The 17,531-nt window shown below is 34.9% G+C and overlaps 1 protein-coding gene across 1 annotated transcript in view; it reads right to left on the bottom strand.

Annotated features, from left to right (window-relative positions):
• The window catches only part of CNTLN (centlein), a 168,571-nt gene that overhangs the window by 140,288 nt on the left and 10,752 nt on the right, over positions 1-17,531 (bottom strand). The window contains 1 exon segment of the mRNA XM_066338871.1: positions 11,254-11,338. Coding sequence (XP_066194968.1) covers positions 11,254-11,338 — 85 coding nt within the window.

The following is a 17,531-nucleotide window of genomic DNA, read 5'->3' on the forward strand; positions in this document are numbered from 1 at the left end:
CTAATTTCTCATACCTGAGCAGGCAGGTACATTGTACTACTTAGTTTCATGATACACTGTGCAGAAACTGGGAAGCACATGTGTATTTGTGAAGTGAAATCAGAGATATCTGGATTCCGTTTTAAGTGGGATATTTTCCAGAAATTTAGACAATGAATGGAGACAGAAGAGTACGAAAATGCAACTAGCTATTTCAAATGTTTGTTCTGTACTGCTCAGATTAAATTTCCAATGAAATAAACTTTTTACTGGGGATAGTCAGAATAGACAGATTACCCTGAATCAGACTTGCACACCAATTATCATCTCCACAACTGAACTAATAAACAGCACTTTAAACCAATCAAAATGTAAACATACCACATCAATCACTAAGCAGCACTCACCTCAATAGTCTACAAAGTTTACTGCAGCAGTAGTGAAACATTATCTGTGCCAGTTATATTTGCATGGAAAAAAATCATGTTATGTTTCAAAGTATTTTTCTGGGATATCACTTTGCATGCTCCTATCTTTTCCTCTAAATGAACAAAATGAGCTAAGCTTTTACTCTCATATCTGCTTATTTCACATGCTTATAAAGAAGGGGAAAAAAACAGAAGTATTACTTGGGAGTCATGACTGAGTAGAAATAAGGGCCATAAAAAAGGAACTTCTAAGATACAGACAATTAAGCAAATTGTCGTCTGCCCTTTCCTGTGCAGCTGTTTTCATACTTTGCTTCCTCAGCCTATATATTACTTCACACAATAGGAGAGTAAAGATTGATTTCTTACTGCAGAGAACATAAGCAGTGTTTTTAAAAGACTATCCTATTCTGACAGGCAAGTACAACAGCAGGGGAAAAAAACCACACCTGATCAAGACACAGGGCAACCTCCTATATTAGCTTATTTTGACAGATTTCACTAGGTAAAACACTCATCAGGAATGCATCTATTCCCACAGTATCTACAGATTTTTGTCTAGATACTATAAAGATAGTTTGACACTACACAAGAAAAATCTCAACTTACACTTTGAGTTGACTCATACTTGTTTGAATACAACAGGGCAAAAGCAATGTTTGACAGCTTGGTGGTCAAGAAATATAAAAAAACCCTCATCTAAGTAAGGCATCTAAAGCACATTTTGACAAACTCCATTCTAAAGTTAATTTGCTCCATTGAAAAGCAAAAGAAACTGATTTTACTCTTCTGTTTAGCTGGGGAGAATCAGAGTTTCCTCTGTATACTGCTGGAGCCCAGAGTGCCCCAGGCAAGTGCTCCAATACATAGAATGAAACACTGTGACCCGGTAGAGCAAACCTTTTGATGTCTCAGAGGACTGTCATTCTCAAATTCATCCTTTTCATTCTTTCCTATGGTATCTCCTAACCTACAGCACAATACATTTTTTTTCTTCTGTAATACATTGTTTACTGGCAAACACCATTTCTTTTTAAAAATAACTTCATATTAATCTGAAGAGGAAGCAAAATCACATACCAAGTAAAACTTAGAAAACCTGCTATGAAAACATAGCAAGACCAAAAGGTGACAATAGCTCTTTCTTGTCTTAGAACTGAACACATCTGTGATGGAGGGTCACACGTGCGGCTGCTGTTAGGAGCACGAAAGGACGACACAGGCCAGCAGGAGGTCAAGCAGGAAAGCTTCTACTTTATTTTTCTGACTCCATATATATATACAAATTTACAGACAGGCCAAGATTGGCTACACAGGTAGCCACCTCTTTGACCTCGTTGGTGAACATCAACATCAATCATCTTTCTCCTCCTAGAGAGGAGAAGTATGTCAACAAAGATAATTTTCTAAAAACATACATAGTTTACTTGAAGCTGCGTGAGAACAAAATGCAAACAGTGAAAAGCAGGCAAACTTGAGACAACACACATCAAGCTTTTCATGGCAGTGGGATGCCAAAATGATCTGTCCATACTTCATGTGCATAGACACAAATAAAAGACTTTAAACTCATTTTAAAAAAACCTCATTTTTACCCATCATGAATTTAGACAGTATAGTACTGTGTGGAGACAGTGAAAGAAGTGACAAAAACAATGCTAGGAGTCTCATTCCAAAAAAAAAGTGAGTTAGGACACAACTACCAGATGTTGCATACAATTTGATACTGCAGATATCATCACTGAAATTCCAGTCTTCAGTGAAATAATTTTAATCCACTACATAAAATCGTGTGGAAAGAACTATGAAACAACAGCTCTACATGTTATTATTGCATTGCTTTTTAATTCTGCATTTTGAAATCAATCAGACTGCACTAGTAAATCAGTTTTGCACAGCTGCCTCTATACAGGTTTGTGAAATATAAGTAAAAGTGGGTTTTATTTCATGTGAAGAAGTTAACTCAAACTGGAATAAAAACAAGCAGAAACACAAAACTGACACGTCCTTCAATGTTGCTGCTAATACAGAAATGCAACAACACATTGGGTGCTGAAGTACTTAATGAAAAAATTCAAATCTATACACCACAATATTAAAGCAGTCCATCTATGAATGCATCAAAAGGGCATGCATTTGATTTCTGCTACCAAAAGGATCAGGGTAATAAATAAATATCAAATTCTGTGCTTTCTTCATTGCATTCTTTACCAAAAGCTTTCACTGTTCAGTAGTCTACTTCTAATACACATGGGAAAAAGAAGTTTAAATGAACATAAACTGATGAAAAATTGAATAATTTCCCCCCGAATTTGGGGAAATTCTGACATCTTCCGCAGAAACAAAATTGATTTGGTAATGAAATTATTTTATTAAAAATTAAATGCAGAAACATAGTTTCTTTTAAAGTTTTTCTCCTCAGAATTTCTATTTCAACATTTTGTGACATATTTTCTCCCCTTCATCTCTTTTTCCTCACCAGGTAGCTGAGGTTGATTTACCACACTTTTGACTTCTCCTCTTCTTCCAACTCCAGTTTTCATTTCTAGATGGAATTTAACAACAATCATACACCACTAAAAATGCTCCAGTGATGTTCCATAACTTCCCTAGATTAAGCTTTCTTAAATCTTTCTCGAAATTTTTTCAACTTAAATAACTCTCATGGTTCTTGAACATCCATATGCACGTTTAACAAAAAGCATTGCTAGTCATATTCTCATATGGTTCTCCAAAATAAGGAAAAAAATAGAAAAAGAAAAAAACTAACAAAAGAAGTTCACTTTCTTTTATCTCAAAATTTCATTAGATTCCTCAATTATTTTCAGATGTAGGACAAACAGAAGCTCAGTGCAAATAGTTCATGAAAAGGTAACCATATGCCATGAATCATCAGCTGCAACCTGCAGTCTCTACACGTCCCTTCTGAGCATGAACGACAACAGCTATATATTGTGATATAAAATATGAGTTGTTTTTAAATCCGTATCTCTCTAAAACACCAACAGTGCCACCTGATTCTACTGTACATAGATTCCAGAGCACATCCGTATTCACAGCTAAATATTCAGCTTAGAACTTGACACTTAAAAAGGATGAAAAAATTGATAAAAAATAGCAACTGACACATAATGGATTTAAATGTAATACATGTAACAGTATTTTGAGTGCATATACCATTTTTAATTCTTACTATGTTTCATTCCTAACCTTCTGCCAGATCAATCTTAAACAAAATTTAAAAAGCAACCACAAATAGAGATTAATTGAAGTGGGGGAGTTCAGTTGATTTTCATACCACCAAAGCTTGTTCTTCCTCATCCAATCCCATGCTCTCCAGGATTCTCTGAGATGAACCAATTTAGAAAATAATTTCTGAGAAAATGCATTAACCTGCAAGCAGGTATCTATAAATCCATTCCTAAAATGAATGATAATTTCTGAATGTCTACTTCTACCAATATTAGACATGAAATACAACACAGTAATTTAGAGATATATACAAGGAAAAACACTCTTATAATATTATCCATTCAAATGTGCTTTCATACCATATATGTTGGAAAAGAACAGGTCTGTTTGGCAGGCAGTAGAAAAGAAAATCAAGATTCTTTAAAGCGTTTTTAAGAGGATCAAGTAAAATGGTTCTAGAGAGAAGTAGACCAGAAATATGAGCAGCTGACTTCCTGCAGGGCAGTACGTACTTCTTCTCTACTGCTAGTCAGTGTTGCTTCTGAATTCTCACCTGACCCATAGATTAATGAAGGGTCAAACAGCATAATCTATTATAAACATTGTATTCCCTACTGCCCTCTTTTGACTTGTATGGTGTGATTAATTTGGTATCTTCAGCAAAGTTTGCTACCTTAATTGAAACACTTGATAGAATTTTTCAGTACCTGAACATGTGGTGAAAATAGACTTTATGCAAATCTAGCACCACTCTTTCACCAGCAGCAACAGAATCATCTCTTACCAGCAACCTACTGAGTAGGTCACAGCATGGAGAAAACTTTTTTTGTGATGTGCACCACCTCCTTTCCACTTATGCTGCTCCTTACAACTCCACCATTGCATGCTCCTTCTCTCATTCACTAAAACAAATCTTTACTAATATTTTTCTCAACATCTTACAATCCTCTGTATCCTTTTCTCTCAGTTTCTTCTGTTGCACAGGTATAGTGCAAGCAAGCACTGCCAGCAGCTGAATTCTTGCACTAACAAGGGAGCCAAATACTGTTTCTGGCACATATGGTTTTCCACAATAACTCTGCCATCTATGAAACAAGGAATACAGAAACTCCTTGCCCTGCAAAGAGGAAGTATTTAGAGGCATTTTTTTGCAAAAACACACTTCTAATTTGTAAACAAGACAGCATTTTGTCAAAATAGAAATCTGTAGCTCCATAATAAATCCAGCATCAATACCAAGCAGTATAGTATGTACTGCAGTAATGCATCTTCTACACTTAGAAATTTACTGTCAATTTTACTCTACTAAGCTCTCAGGAAAACTGCAGTAAATACTGACACAATATAATCTGACAGTCTTGCCACAGTTAGTAATTCTCTGCACCGGGACAGATCAGATTTTCTCTATGACCCATAATACAGTGTTGCTGTACAGCAGCAACACTGACTAATAAACGTAGTCTCTGTTCTTTCCTCTCTTCTTAGCAGCTCTACTTTGAAACAACAGCAGCATAGCCTTCTTCTAGGTCAAAAAACAGAAAATCCTAAGTATCTTTCTATCCTCTATTCTCTCTACTAATTTCAAAACAAAACCAATACCCTGTTAAATGAGCTTTTCTCCGATCTTCATTGAAGAGCACAATCTTGATGGAACCAGACTTAGAATTTTTTTTTCTATGCTTTGCTCTTCAGCAAGGCTTATACAAGGTCCTCAAAGTGAGTTAGCCTCTGAAAGAGTGCATGATGATCTGAGATCTGCAGGAATCGATACCTACTAGGATCTATGCCTGACACAGCAGTATTTCATTACACTGGTATACATCAATGCTGCCAGATCAGGTGTAGTAAATAAAGAACAGCTGTTGCTGTGATCACCTCTTCTGACAAGCTCCTTCCAAAGTGTTGTCAGCAGATTCATAAGGGCAGAATCTAATCTCACAGGGCAGTGCCTGCTTCTTTCTTCTACTTGATCCTTAAAGCATAACCATTTTCTTGACTTTCAAGAAACATGCCTGTATTCAAGTAATATATTCAAGATATATGAAAAACTTCCTCATCAAATGTCCTTAAAAAGGGAGTAAAATCCAATGTCTTACAGCCATATTGATTTTAGAACCAACTGATATGCTAAAAACAGTAAAGAAGTTAATCTCTTATACAGTAAGTGCAGATTCCACTGGCTACAGAAACCATTTTTAGCTCAGATAAAAGGCTACTCTGCTTTTAACTCTCACTGGCTACATGATAATTATTCTGGGCTGAAAAAGAAATTTCTCAACTAGACACTAGCTGACAAGAGGATGAATGAGATCACAAACATGATCTTCCTCTCCTTTCTGGGCTTGACTACTGATCCCTTCTCAATATTCAAGAAATTATGCATTTCAAGCTAGTGTACTGGGCAGAGGAAAAGAGATACCACATTTCTTTACCTACTGTTCATTTTTCTCTCTAATCTAAGTGCAAGTACCATCTCTGTAGAAACATCCCTAAGAATATGAAGGCTGAGTAATAAAGACCCAGAAGCTTTAGCCAGCTTCAAGAACGGCTACTCTTACGAACTATTGAAGAAGAAAGGCACAGATTTACAGCACATCTGTATAAATAGCCAATATAGCTTCTTTTCTGCAGAATTAGGTAGGAAAAGTTAAGTTTAAAAACGATTTCCTCAAAATGAAGTAAGCTACCTCATGGAAACACATTTTCAATTGGTAGAAAAAGCATTCCTACTGGGAATTCACACAAAAATACTAATCAGCTGTAAAGGTAGAGTAATTTAGAGTTTACTAATTTCTTCCGTCAAAAAACCCCACAGGTATCAGCTATAGTCATCATACTACCTACCTCAGGTAGCATTCTATAAATAAACCAAGATCAGCCATTTTCAACTGCCGCTATATTTTTCTGCCCATCTTTCTCATTGAGATCCCTAACAAAGCCCCTCAACAAAGTTTCCTTACCTTAATTTTATGAGATAACTGACTAGAAGATGCCAAACAGAAAGTAAAAAAGACATATGATAATTCAAAAGACATATGATAATGATGCAACTCAAAGGCGCTACATAAAACACAGGTTTCATCACTGAAGGCTGCTCTGTTTTCCAATTTACAACTTAAATCACTTTCATTTTAAAGAAAAAATACTGTGTTAAGTAAGTGTCCCCTTCAACAAGCTTTGTCTGCAGTATTCATAAATCTTATTCACTGGACTAACTTTTTTTGCAAAGAGTTTATAAAATTCACATAATCTCAACACTGCTGACACATTCATCTGAACTCCTTATTATCAAAATTATCCTCATGTCCCTCATTACCCAAGAATAATCAAGCTTACATGCTACTGAAAATAAAGTATTTAGATGGCTATAATGTCTGTATACATTTGTCCTAATTTAATAAAAGTATTTTATTACAAAGAAAAATATAATCAGGTGAAGACAGAAAAGTTAAGAAAAATTTATCAGAGTTAATTAATGCTTGAAGGTAGAATTATGCTTCTTTCAATTGGACCCATTAAAGGGGCTTTAATATAGATTTGCACAGCAAGCTGAAGATTTTCAAGAGCAGATAATGAGGCAAGCTAGTACTATTTTAACCCCTCTAGAGTATAATCAGTTGATAAGGTTTTGAAATGTTACAAGGTCTAGGACAAAAAGATTAGCTTTAGTTCCTCCAGATCAAAATTGAAACCTAATTAATTAACAAGTTATAAGAAAAGGTTTACTGATATTTTTACATGTCTTTAATGTAATCTTCTAAAGAAAACAGGTTAAGATGTTTTAATTTATCTGTTGTGTAATGGCAGGAGACAGTTTTTTGCTCCAACATTATCCACTAAACTAATTGTTTGAATTTTAAAATTTCACACATTCCTCCAAAAACCTCACCGTACATTTTAAGGAAAAAACAGCATCAGGGATCTACATGAGATATACACAATTATTATAAATTAAATACAAAATAACTAAAAATGTTTCCAAATAAAAAACTCAGTGAGAAAATTTCTGCAGCAAAGTATGTATCAGTCTTTAGAAGACACAAATCTCCAAGACAGTGTCCTAGCCACTTAAACATGGCAGTTAGAAATTCTTTTTCTTGAAACAGAGAAGTGACACATATATGTCAAGGATACATAAGTGCTGAGAAAAGAGTTTTGAAACACTGCATAAAATAAAAATAACAGTAAAAAAATCAGTATAGCAATTGAGACACAAATCTCAAAGGAATAAGATTTTTACCACAAAGCATTTAGAATAAATATATCTATATGCCAGACGAGGCTCAGTTGTGACTATTAGGACCAAAAGTTACCAATAAGCCATAATTTTTTTTAAAAAACACAAATGGAAAAGTACAATGGCAAACTCAAATACAATAATACATTTCATGCTGAATTTATGTGTAATAATAGACAAGAATAATCTTAATTCCTTTAATAAATTTATTTGAACCTTTAAACATCTTGAAATGTTCCACACTAATACATATTTTAAATGTTTAACACAATATGAAATTATGCAATAAACTTATGACAAGAAAAAGGTCTTATTCATGTATACAAAACTGAATATTACAACACCACAATTTAGGACAGCAGAAAAACTGAAGTTGCACCAAGTAAATAGAAGTTCAATGCATATACTCTAGTCCAAAGATATTGGACAGCAGAAGTTTTGAAAAATTATGATTTACACTTTCACACATGAAGCCTAAGTCCTATTTTCATGAGTATCTGAGCACTTTTCTTCACTCTCAGGTAATAAAAATGTGATGAAAGACCATATTGCTTCTCAATCATAGCTTCCAAATTTACTATTTTACTTGATTTTCAGTAATATCCATTAAAAAAGAAACCTCTCTTATACTTGAAATATCTCATTGTGATTTAAGTTCATTTAGCTTTCCAAGTGTGACCTGACTACATGCATGTATCTCATCTAGGCTGTGGAGAATATGGTCTCATATTTACACAAATTTTAAAAGTCCTTTTAGGCATGTCAGGATAAAGTCTAAGCACAATACAAGAAATATGATCTCATGTTCTCTTTATATAGTTTTGCTATTTCTAGAAGCAATAGAAACTTACATTTATGTCAAATGATGAGATATCCCATTGATTTTTCTTTTTTCTCTTACTCTGCATTGGTTTATACAATCAGCTTTTTGGTGGCCACTCAGAAATTCCTAGACAATAAACCCTACAACAAATTATCTTGTTGCAACTGGTATCTCTATATGATGCATGAAGGGGAAGAGAAAAACAACAGAAGACATGACTGGCTAATCTCAACTTCTTAGATGGAAAAAATTAGTAGACTGATATACACAGCTTTCAAGTCTTTCTGTCTGTACTTTACAGAAAAGAACATCCATTACTGTCAAAATGCACATTTTTGCAAGCAAGCTATTTACATGTTAATTACATAAACAGTATTTTTTCCTCCTTAGATGAAAGAAGAAGGACCACATTCAATAAAAATAAATAAGAACACTACATTGTTTTTTAAGCCAGCTCCATTCTTTGACACCAAATCACTTAAGTCTCACACTCAAGAAACAATGCCTCTCTTGATTAAACCCTATCATCCTCGCCAACGGATTAGGCAAGAAGGTCAGAGTGACATCACCTCTGTACACTGCTTTCATACACAGCACTGGCATCATCTGGTGCCCTTCACAACCTGCTCCCTCCAAGTCAATGATACTCTAAGGGAAGCTAATTGTAAGGGCTGCATTAGAGTAGTGATGATCATCAAAATAACTTCTGTTCTCATCTGTCAGAACCACCAATTCACAAAATATTTTGATTTGGAAGCAATCCACAAGGAGCATAAAGTCCCACTCCTGGCCCTGCACAGAATAACTTCCAGAATCACACCACATGAACAGCCAGAGAGGACTGTCCAAATGCTTCTTGAACTCTGGCAAGCTTAGTACAATGGTCACTTCCCAGTGGAGCCTGTTTTAATGCCCAACCACCCTCAGGGAGAAGAAACTTTTTTTAATATCCAACCCAAACCTACACTGACATCTCCAAGCCAATCCTTCAGGACGTGTCACTGGTCACCAGAGGGAAGACATCAGTGTCTGCCCCCCCTCTTCCCCTAATAAGGAAGTCACAAACCACAATGAGATCACCCCTCAGTCTCCTCACCAGGCTGAATGAGCTGAGTAACATCAGTCACTCCTGGCTTCCCCTCAAGGCCCTTCACCATCTTCATTATTGTAGCACCCAAACCAGCCCCCAGCACTGGAGGTGAGGCTGCCCCAGCTCAGAGCAGAGCAGGACAATCCCCTCCCTTGCCCAGCTGGTGATGCTGTGCCTGATGCCCCCCAGGACAGGGTTGGCCCTCCTGGCTGCCAGGGCACTGCTGGCTCATGTTCAACTTGCTGTGAACACGGATTCCTTTATTTTCTGTGGCGCTATGCTCCAGCCTCTCACTCCCAGGTTTTTATGTATATCCAGAGTTTTAACATCCTGTTGACAAACTCTTCTTTCCTGGCTGCAGATTTCCATGGTTCCAGTTACATTTACCAGTCTTTCTCCATTTCCACATGGATGATGTAAATGCATTACACCATCAAATTCTGATTTCTGATAAATTATAGTTTCAGCTTCTCAAATTGATCCGAAACCACAAAGAGCAAACTCATGGAGATGTACATCCCAGGTTCACATGCTGCCACAGCAGGCAGCCTTCTTAAAAGCACAGTACTGGATGCATAATTCTATAAAGGTCTTTACAGGTATTTTGCCTTTCAGACAAGGACAGGATAGAAATGCAGGAATGGCTGGCTTCTAAACATGATGTGTATGTACACACCAAACACATAACACATCACACCTACAGGCATGAGGATGAGACATCACACTGAAACTTCAGCCACTGCTGCAGTACAAAATAAATTTTATTTAATAATAAACCGTATTTTTCATCTATTTACTGAATTTTTTATAGATAATTACATCTTTCATAGATCTACATGTTAGATGCAATGTAATAGATTTTATTACATCTAATACATTAAAAATTTGATATCATTCTATAGTATATAAAGTATATAACAGATTATATATGGGATACAGATAATATATGATACATACATTATATACTCTCTATAATAAAACAATTACATAATACAATGTATCTATTATACTTCATAACATATATAACATATGCATGTTTTCTATATATTTGTTTATATATTAATTGATTAAAAATAAATAAAAGGAGAAACACCACTAGTTCAGTGGTGCTCCTTGTCAGGCAGAAGGTGCATTGGGTTAATTATTTTGTAATTGTCAGATTACAGATCTTACCAAGATGTGCACAAGCACACTACCAACCTGAACATAGTCGGAGCTCCTCTAGACTTAAATCCAAGTTTACATTAGACCATAGGGTGAGATGAGGCAATGAACTGACAAGATTTTTCAGAAAAAGTTTAATCTAAAATCATATGAACTTTTTAGATAACAGATCAACAGTTTGAACAATGTAAATAATACTTAATTAGAATTTTATAATCTCTGAATCACCTGTAACTTTTTTGTTAAGACAAAATAGCAAACTATTTGCTCATTTTAACAAACATAAATGTGTTGTCAATGACAAGTTTTCTTAACTGCATTATTTAAACATAATACAAACCCGTTCTACAGATTCTATTTTGCTGTCTTTGGCTTGCAAAATCTCTAAAATTCTTCTGTTCTTGACTTCAGCTTTCTGTTTTTCTCTGGAAACAAACAAAAAAAATAAGACACTTTATTAGTCATAATTTGCAGGTAATAATTTGAATTTTTCATGTCCTGATAATGAATGTCATTTTAAAGCACAGAAAATTAAATTATCTGAAGCTGACAGGCCCTGTAGAATTAATCAGGGAGCATATGGCAAGTGACAGCAAATTACATCTGTAAACATCTAATGCAGCTTTGTTCAAAAAGAAACAGAAATAAGAGGTCCTAATATTTTTAAAGCAGCTGAAGTTATCTGTCTCTCATTCTTTCCCAAACACAGAAAGTATACTTGAACATAGTATGAGCAAAATGCTTTTGCCCCTCTTTTGCAATGTAGAATCGCTAAGCTACTTGAGTTTGTGAAGTCGTTATCCCCATTACAAGGCATTTTTCTGTCTAAAACAACACTTTTGAACATCATGGATGATTATTTTCCTATATTCTACACGGACAGAATGTGTAACTTTTATCAGCAGGAAAAAAAACCCCAGCTCAGAAGCTTGAGTAAGGGGGATGAGCAGAGCCACTCTATATGGTTAATAAGTGCACATCTATTATCATGTCTGAGATACTTTGCTTTGTTCAACAAAGTACCTTATCTCATTGCTATCTTATTTCTTAACCAAGTTCAAATACTGATGCCTTTGCTGGCTTCTGTTTTAGGCAGAAATAAAACAAATGTTGCAACAGCAAGGCTATTTAGATTCCCTAGCACAAGTCAGAGTTCTTATGACATATGTGTGATTACAGGGCTGAGAAATACATCTTCCCTAAAAATGTCCAAACATTTCAGGCAATCCCAGCACCACAGGTGACAGAAGCAGAAACTCATTTAGATTATCCCTGTTCTCACAATACAGTTAAAACTTTCATCATGGCTGGTATCAGCCACTTAAGGAAGCTAGAGAATCCTACTTGAGCAATTCTTCTGCTACCAAATAAGGAATGTTTCAGAGCTGGAAGGGAATGAAACGCCAGAACACAAGTCTGTAAATCTGATCTAAAGTGGATTAAAATATCCAGCTGTACACAAAAGGCTTAATCTGCTGAAGCATTTTGTAACAGTGGCCAAAAAGGATAGTAGATACATGAACGATTAGTTTTCTCCACTATTAGTATTACTGTATAGTCTAAGCTATGAGAGATTTCAAAAACTAAACTGCACTGCCATAACAGGCCACCCGATAATGGGGTGGTTTTTAATAAGGTTCTGTAACTACTAAAATATCCAATCCAATCTTGAGTAAATAAGGAATTAAAGAAAAATGGTATGGAATTTGAGGTGTGGGTTTTGGAAACTCAGGTCTTGAGGCATTGTAACTCTAAATAGCTCTCCCCTATTTCAAATAGAGCAGTAATGATCTGTTGTAGGACTTGAAGAAAACTAAGAAAAGCTACTTGAAAAGTTATGCAATTAAGCTACATTTAGCTTAGGAAAAATAAAAATATATCTGGAAAGCAGTCTTAGTCATTTGTATCATTAAAAACAACCTACTTCATAAAGAAAAATAACTCAGTGCTGTGAAGTTAGATGATGAATATTCAACAAGTATTCCAAAAGACATGTAGTATCTGAAATGTCTGTAACATTTTAAGAGAGACTGAAACTTAACAGAAAAATGAACATCAGATACTGACCTTAAAGCATCTCATCACCTGCAATCAGAACCATCAAGCCATTGCATGATAAGTTGCTAGAAAGTCATAAGCAGTAAAATAAATAATACTGACAGTTTTTCATAGTTTATCTTTGAAAACCTACAAGAAGGGATCCAAGATTCTGCGATTACAGAAATTCATACAAATATGAAATTATCTGAGGCTTTCCAAAAGTATGCTAACAGAGCCAAAACAACTAACAGGTTTCAAAAGATGACAGGTTGTGAAACTGATTTACTCTGCTTACAACAAGTATCTAGCTAACAGAAGCCACATTCTCAGCCATGTTTTAAAAAATGGTAGAAGACATTTTGGTAAGTACCTAAAACTTAAATATATAATACTTTGTACTAGAAGATTTTAGAAACCTTAAAGAACAGGAGTTAGCAAGCAAAAATGTAAAAATGGCTGAATAGTTTATTTGTATAACACTTAAGCCAAAAGTTTGTGCATGATCCTGAAGAGACATACTCTTCATGATAGGTGTAACTTAAATGAAACAAAAACTCTTCCAATATAGAAATATTAATGCTTCTTCGTACTTAATTACTTTGCTGCAGCATCCTAAATGGCTATCAACAATTACCCTTCCTCAAAGACAGCAGTTGCAGTAATCAAACCCCAAATATCTGAGGAGGAAGATTAAGCATGCTACATCAGAAACTACCTGAGGAACTGATATACCTATATTAATCTAAACTGCAAGAAATGTAACATTCAAGCTTTCCTCGGGTCTTAACTACAGCTAGACAAGTTAAAATTTTTATATTAGACACACATACGACTAGCTGATCCAAAATCCTAAGGGCTTTAGGAGACAAAAAGTAGGCCTTTACTACAAAGTACTTAGAAGAGTCAGGTGGAGACATAAAAAGAATCGTACCATTAACTGCACACAAGCCCCATGAAGCACTGAATAGCATTGCCTCCAGTCCTCAGAAATATCCTGACCTTAAGTCTACCACCCACAATATGCCATCATCTTCCCCATCTAACCATCATCTCCTCTCTTGAAATTAGCCTTTCGTAAAGCAAGACCCAATGACCATACAACCAGATAGCCTCCTAACTCAACTATGCAAACATTAGTTGAAAACTATTATTAAACTTGCTTTCTAATGCACTTACTGATCCGGAAATCTGGTATATTAGGTAGGTTTCCCTAAGGAACTTTACAGTTCTGGGTGGCTAATTATTTTAGATTTATTTTAGGGAGAAAACCGAGGAAGTGAACCAAGAAGCAAGTTAAAAAAGAAACAGCTCTGAAAAACAGTACGCACAGCTATTTCTGACTATGAATCTATGGAGCCCTCTGAATTTAGGAGATGGTTTCAAAACAGAGGTTCACAGAATAAAGTCTGGGACTGGAGAGGAAAAAAAAAACCAAACAGATCATAGCAAAAAATATGCCTGCAACAGATCTACATATTAGACAACAGTTCACAGCACATTTCTAGTTAAATGCAGCATTTTCCACCTATCCAATGCTTGGTAAAACACTCCTTCAAACAAAGATTTTAAAGAACAGAGTTTATAAACACAGATCTATCATCATCATCATCATGAGTGAGCAAAGTTGAAATAAATGTAATGTATTTTACTTTATGATGTTTTATTTCAAGCTCTCTAGATACCACATGCTTGCTAATGTCCCCAAAAATAGTTTCTTATGTAACTACCCACAGCTAAAGAAAAATGTTACAATTATTAGAAGTTAAGTACACAATGGAAGTTGTCAGAAACCTAAAGCATAAACTGAAACCTCATATGCAACTTTATCAGCAGTTTCTTCTGATGGCATAGGATGTTTTCCAATGCTTCTCACAGGATAGCCCCCCCCAGACACACAAAATGGCCTACCTGACTGGAACTTACATATCATATTTGGATCTGCTGTCACACCTTAAAACAGGACTTCATAGGAACTGCAGTAATCATCGCCTCTTTTTTAAAAGGGTAACAAATATTGAGGAAAAAAAACCCTTCAAACAGCTTCATTCATTGACCTATTTTGTATTTAAAATGTATTTTTACAAGTCCATTGGAATATGGGGGGAAAAATTCAGGCACTGTCAGGAAGTTGATGATGATCAATGACTGAGACAAACTCCTGTTTAGCTAATTAGAATCACTGATGAGCAATAATGATGTGAGCTAAGAATATCTGCAGACTTCTTTAGGATGAAAAATGGAGTGAAGAGAGGCTGTCAATTTGTACAAGTTCTAAGCTCCAATCAGTTTTCCCATGAGTACTACCTATTTTAAATGTTTAACACAGATGCATTTAGCTACAAACATTATCAAGATTCAGCTTCCCACAAAATTGAAGAAACTGAGAAAATATTCTTAAGCTTGACACATTTCCTCTGTTATGAGTTGTTCCTGTATTATGCTCTACTCAATTATGCAACAAGACAATGTTCTTGATGTTTGGCACCATTTTACTGGCTTGCAGAAACGAAACACTAGACTTTGAGGAAATATTTATCCATGGATGAGGTATGAAAACAGCAAAAAACTTAGTATTTAAAAAAACGCAGAAGTCTGACTCAAATTTCTAAAAACAACATTCTTCGTAAAATCTTCAGCAAAAGCAGTATGAGCAAAGAGGCGTCCTCTACTGTACCAGAGGTCTTAATCAAACAAGCACTTAACCATTTGTCAAGAAAATGTAACTTGGAGGTGTATGTAATTGTGTCACATTTACATCAATTAAATGAAAATAAATTTAACTAATAAACTGAATTTGCTGTTTACATGTTTCACCTTTCAGTTTTACATATCACTAATTAAAAAAAACCCAAAACAAACAGAAACCTCACAAACAACAAACAGAACAAAAAATAAAAAAACACACATTCCAAACACCAAACAAAACAAAACAAAAAAAACCCAAAACATTCCAAACCCAAAACCTTATCTACAAATTTGGTCTTTAACAGGAAGTTAAGATTACACTGCAAACTTTGGACAGTGTAGTAAAGCAGTAAAGGCTGCATTTTAACGGTGTACCGCCACCTACAATAAACTGCTTCTAGAAACACTGTTACTTTTCAAAGACATTTCATTGATTCTAAAGGGCTACAGAACTAGAAAGGCTATAAAATATTAGCTGGTGTGATGCAGCTTTAATCTGACTACCTCCCTGTCCTCAAACTTCCAAGTATTTTACAGACTTCCACAGTTCACATATTCTCTGTTTGTATTAAACAGATAATTAATCACCCATGTGCAAAGTGAACTAGTAGAGCACATATTGTCAATGTTATGGTAAATATGACACCAATATTGTAATTATTGTATACAGTCACATCCCTGTGATTGCTCACTCAGTGGTTAGTAGATGCCTTAATCTTCCAAGTAGAAACTTCACTATATTTCCTTGTATTAAAAAAAAAAAAATAAAGGGCTAAACAGTTTTCACTTGAGTTTAATTTCATCTAAGAGTCTAGAAGATCCTCATACTTCACGAACTACAACTGATATATATAATTACTTTTTTCTTTTAATACTTATAATTAGAGCTTTTAAAGATTCAGACAGTATGGAGGAAAAAATAATTTAAATGAATACCACAATTTTTCACTTTTCTTACTGCTTTTCTAACAGCAGTTACTTTCAATAAAAAATTATAGATACCTATTTTTGTTTCTTTACAAAAATAGTTTAAGATCTAATTACAAATTAAATTTGTAAATTAAATTGTTTCCTTAGGAAATTACCTATAGAGCCAGCTCTATATAACATAAAATGCATCAAAATGAAAAGGCATCATTACAGAAACATAAATTTTCTGGCATCTCTAACTTGATTGATTTAATTTATTAGATGCTGTATTAAGGAATAAGACTCTCATTTTAAGCATATAATGATGCCTTATTTTAAGCAACATACAAAAAATGCTAAATGTATTTTTACACTAAAATAGTAAAAAAAAAGTGATGCTTTTGCTCAATAATTTTGCAAACATCTTTCACCTAAAATACACAAGTCTTTTACAGTGTTCAAAATATCAGCACTTCAGAACAGACTGCTTTAACATCTGCACATCACCAGGGTTTCCCCCAAGGATTTTTAAATGATGCCTGCCTGTGCTGAATAAAGTGCTAACTTGCACCTTGCATTTCAAACTGTGTCCTGAGCAGCCATCCAGTTGGTACAACACCAGCTGAATTCCCAGAGGCTACTGTTCAATCAGGCTTGACTGCAATTATCATGTCAATATTTTGTGCTCCGATATGCAGATATGCACACATGCAAACTGCATAATACCTTCTTCTCCATGGAATGTTGACTTATGTTCAACGTTCTGAGAATTTTTAATGAAATAGGATATTAAACTTTCATTAACTGAAGAAAATCACAATTATTTGACCTTAGCAAGAAAGGTTGTACTCTAATGCTCTATTATTCTGTCCAGTGTATTGAGTGATAGTAACAGTGCAGTCCATTGTATTTTAAATTCAAAGTGACAAAATGGTAATGGCTTACATCTTGTTTACATCATTGTCCTCCTGTCATTGTGTTTCC

The sequence above is a fragment of the Sylvia atricapilla genome, chromosome Z (assembly GCF_009819655.1).
Source record: "Sylvia atricapilla isolate bSylAtr1 chromosome Z, bSylAtr1.pri, whole genome shotgun sequence".
In the NCBI taxonomy this organism is placed as follows: domain Eukaryota; kingdom Metazoa; phylum Chordata; class Aves; order Passeriformes; family Sylviidae; genus Sylvia; species Sylvia atricapilla.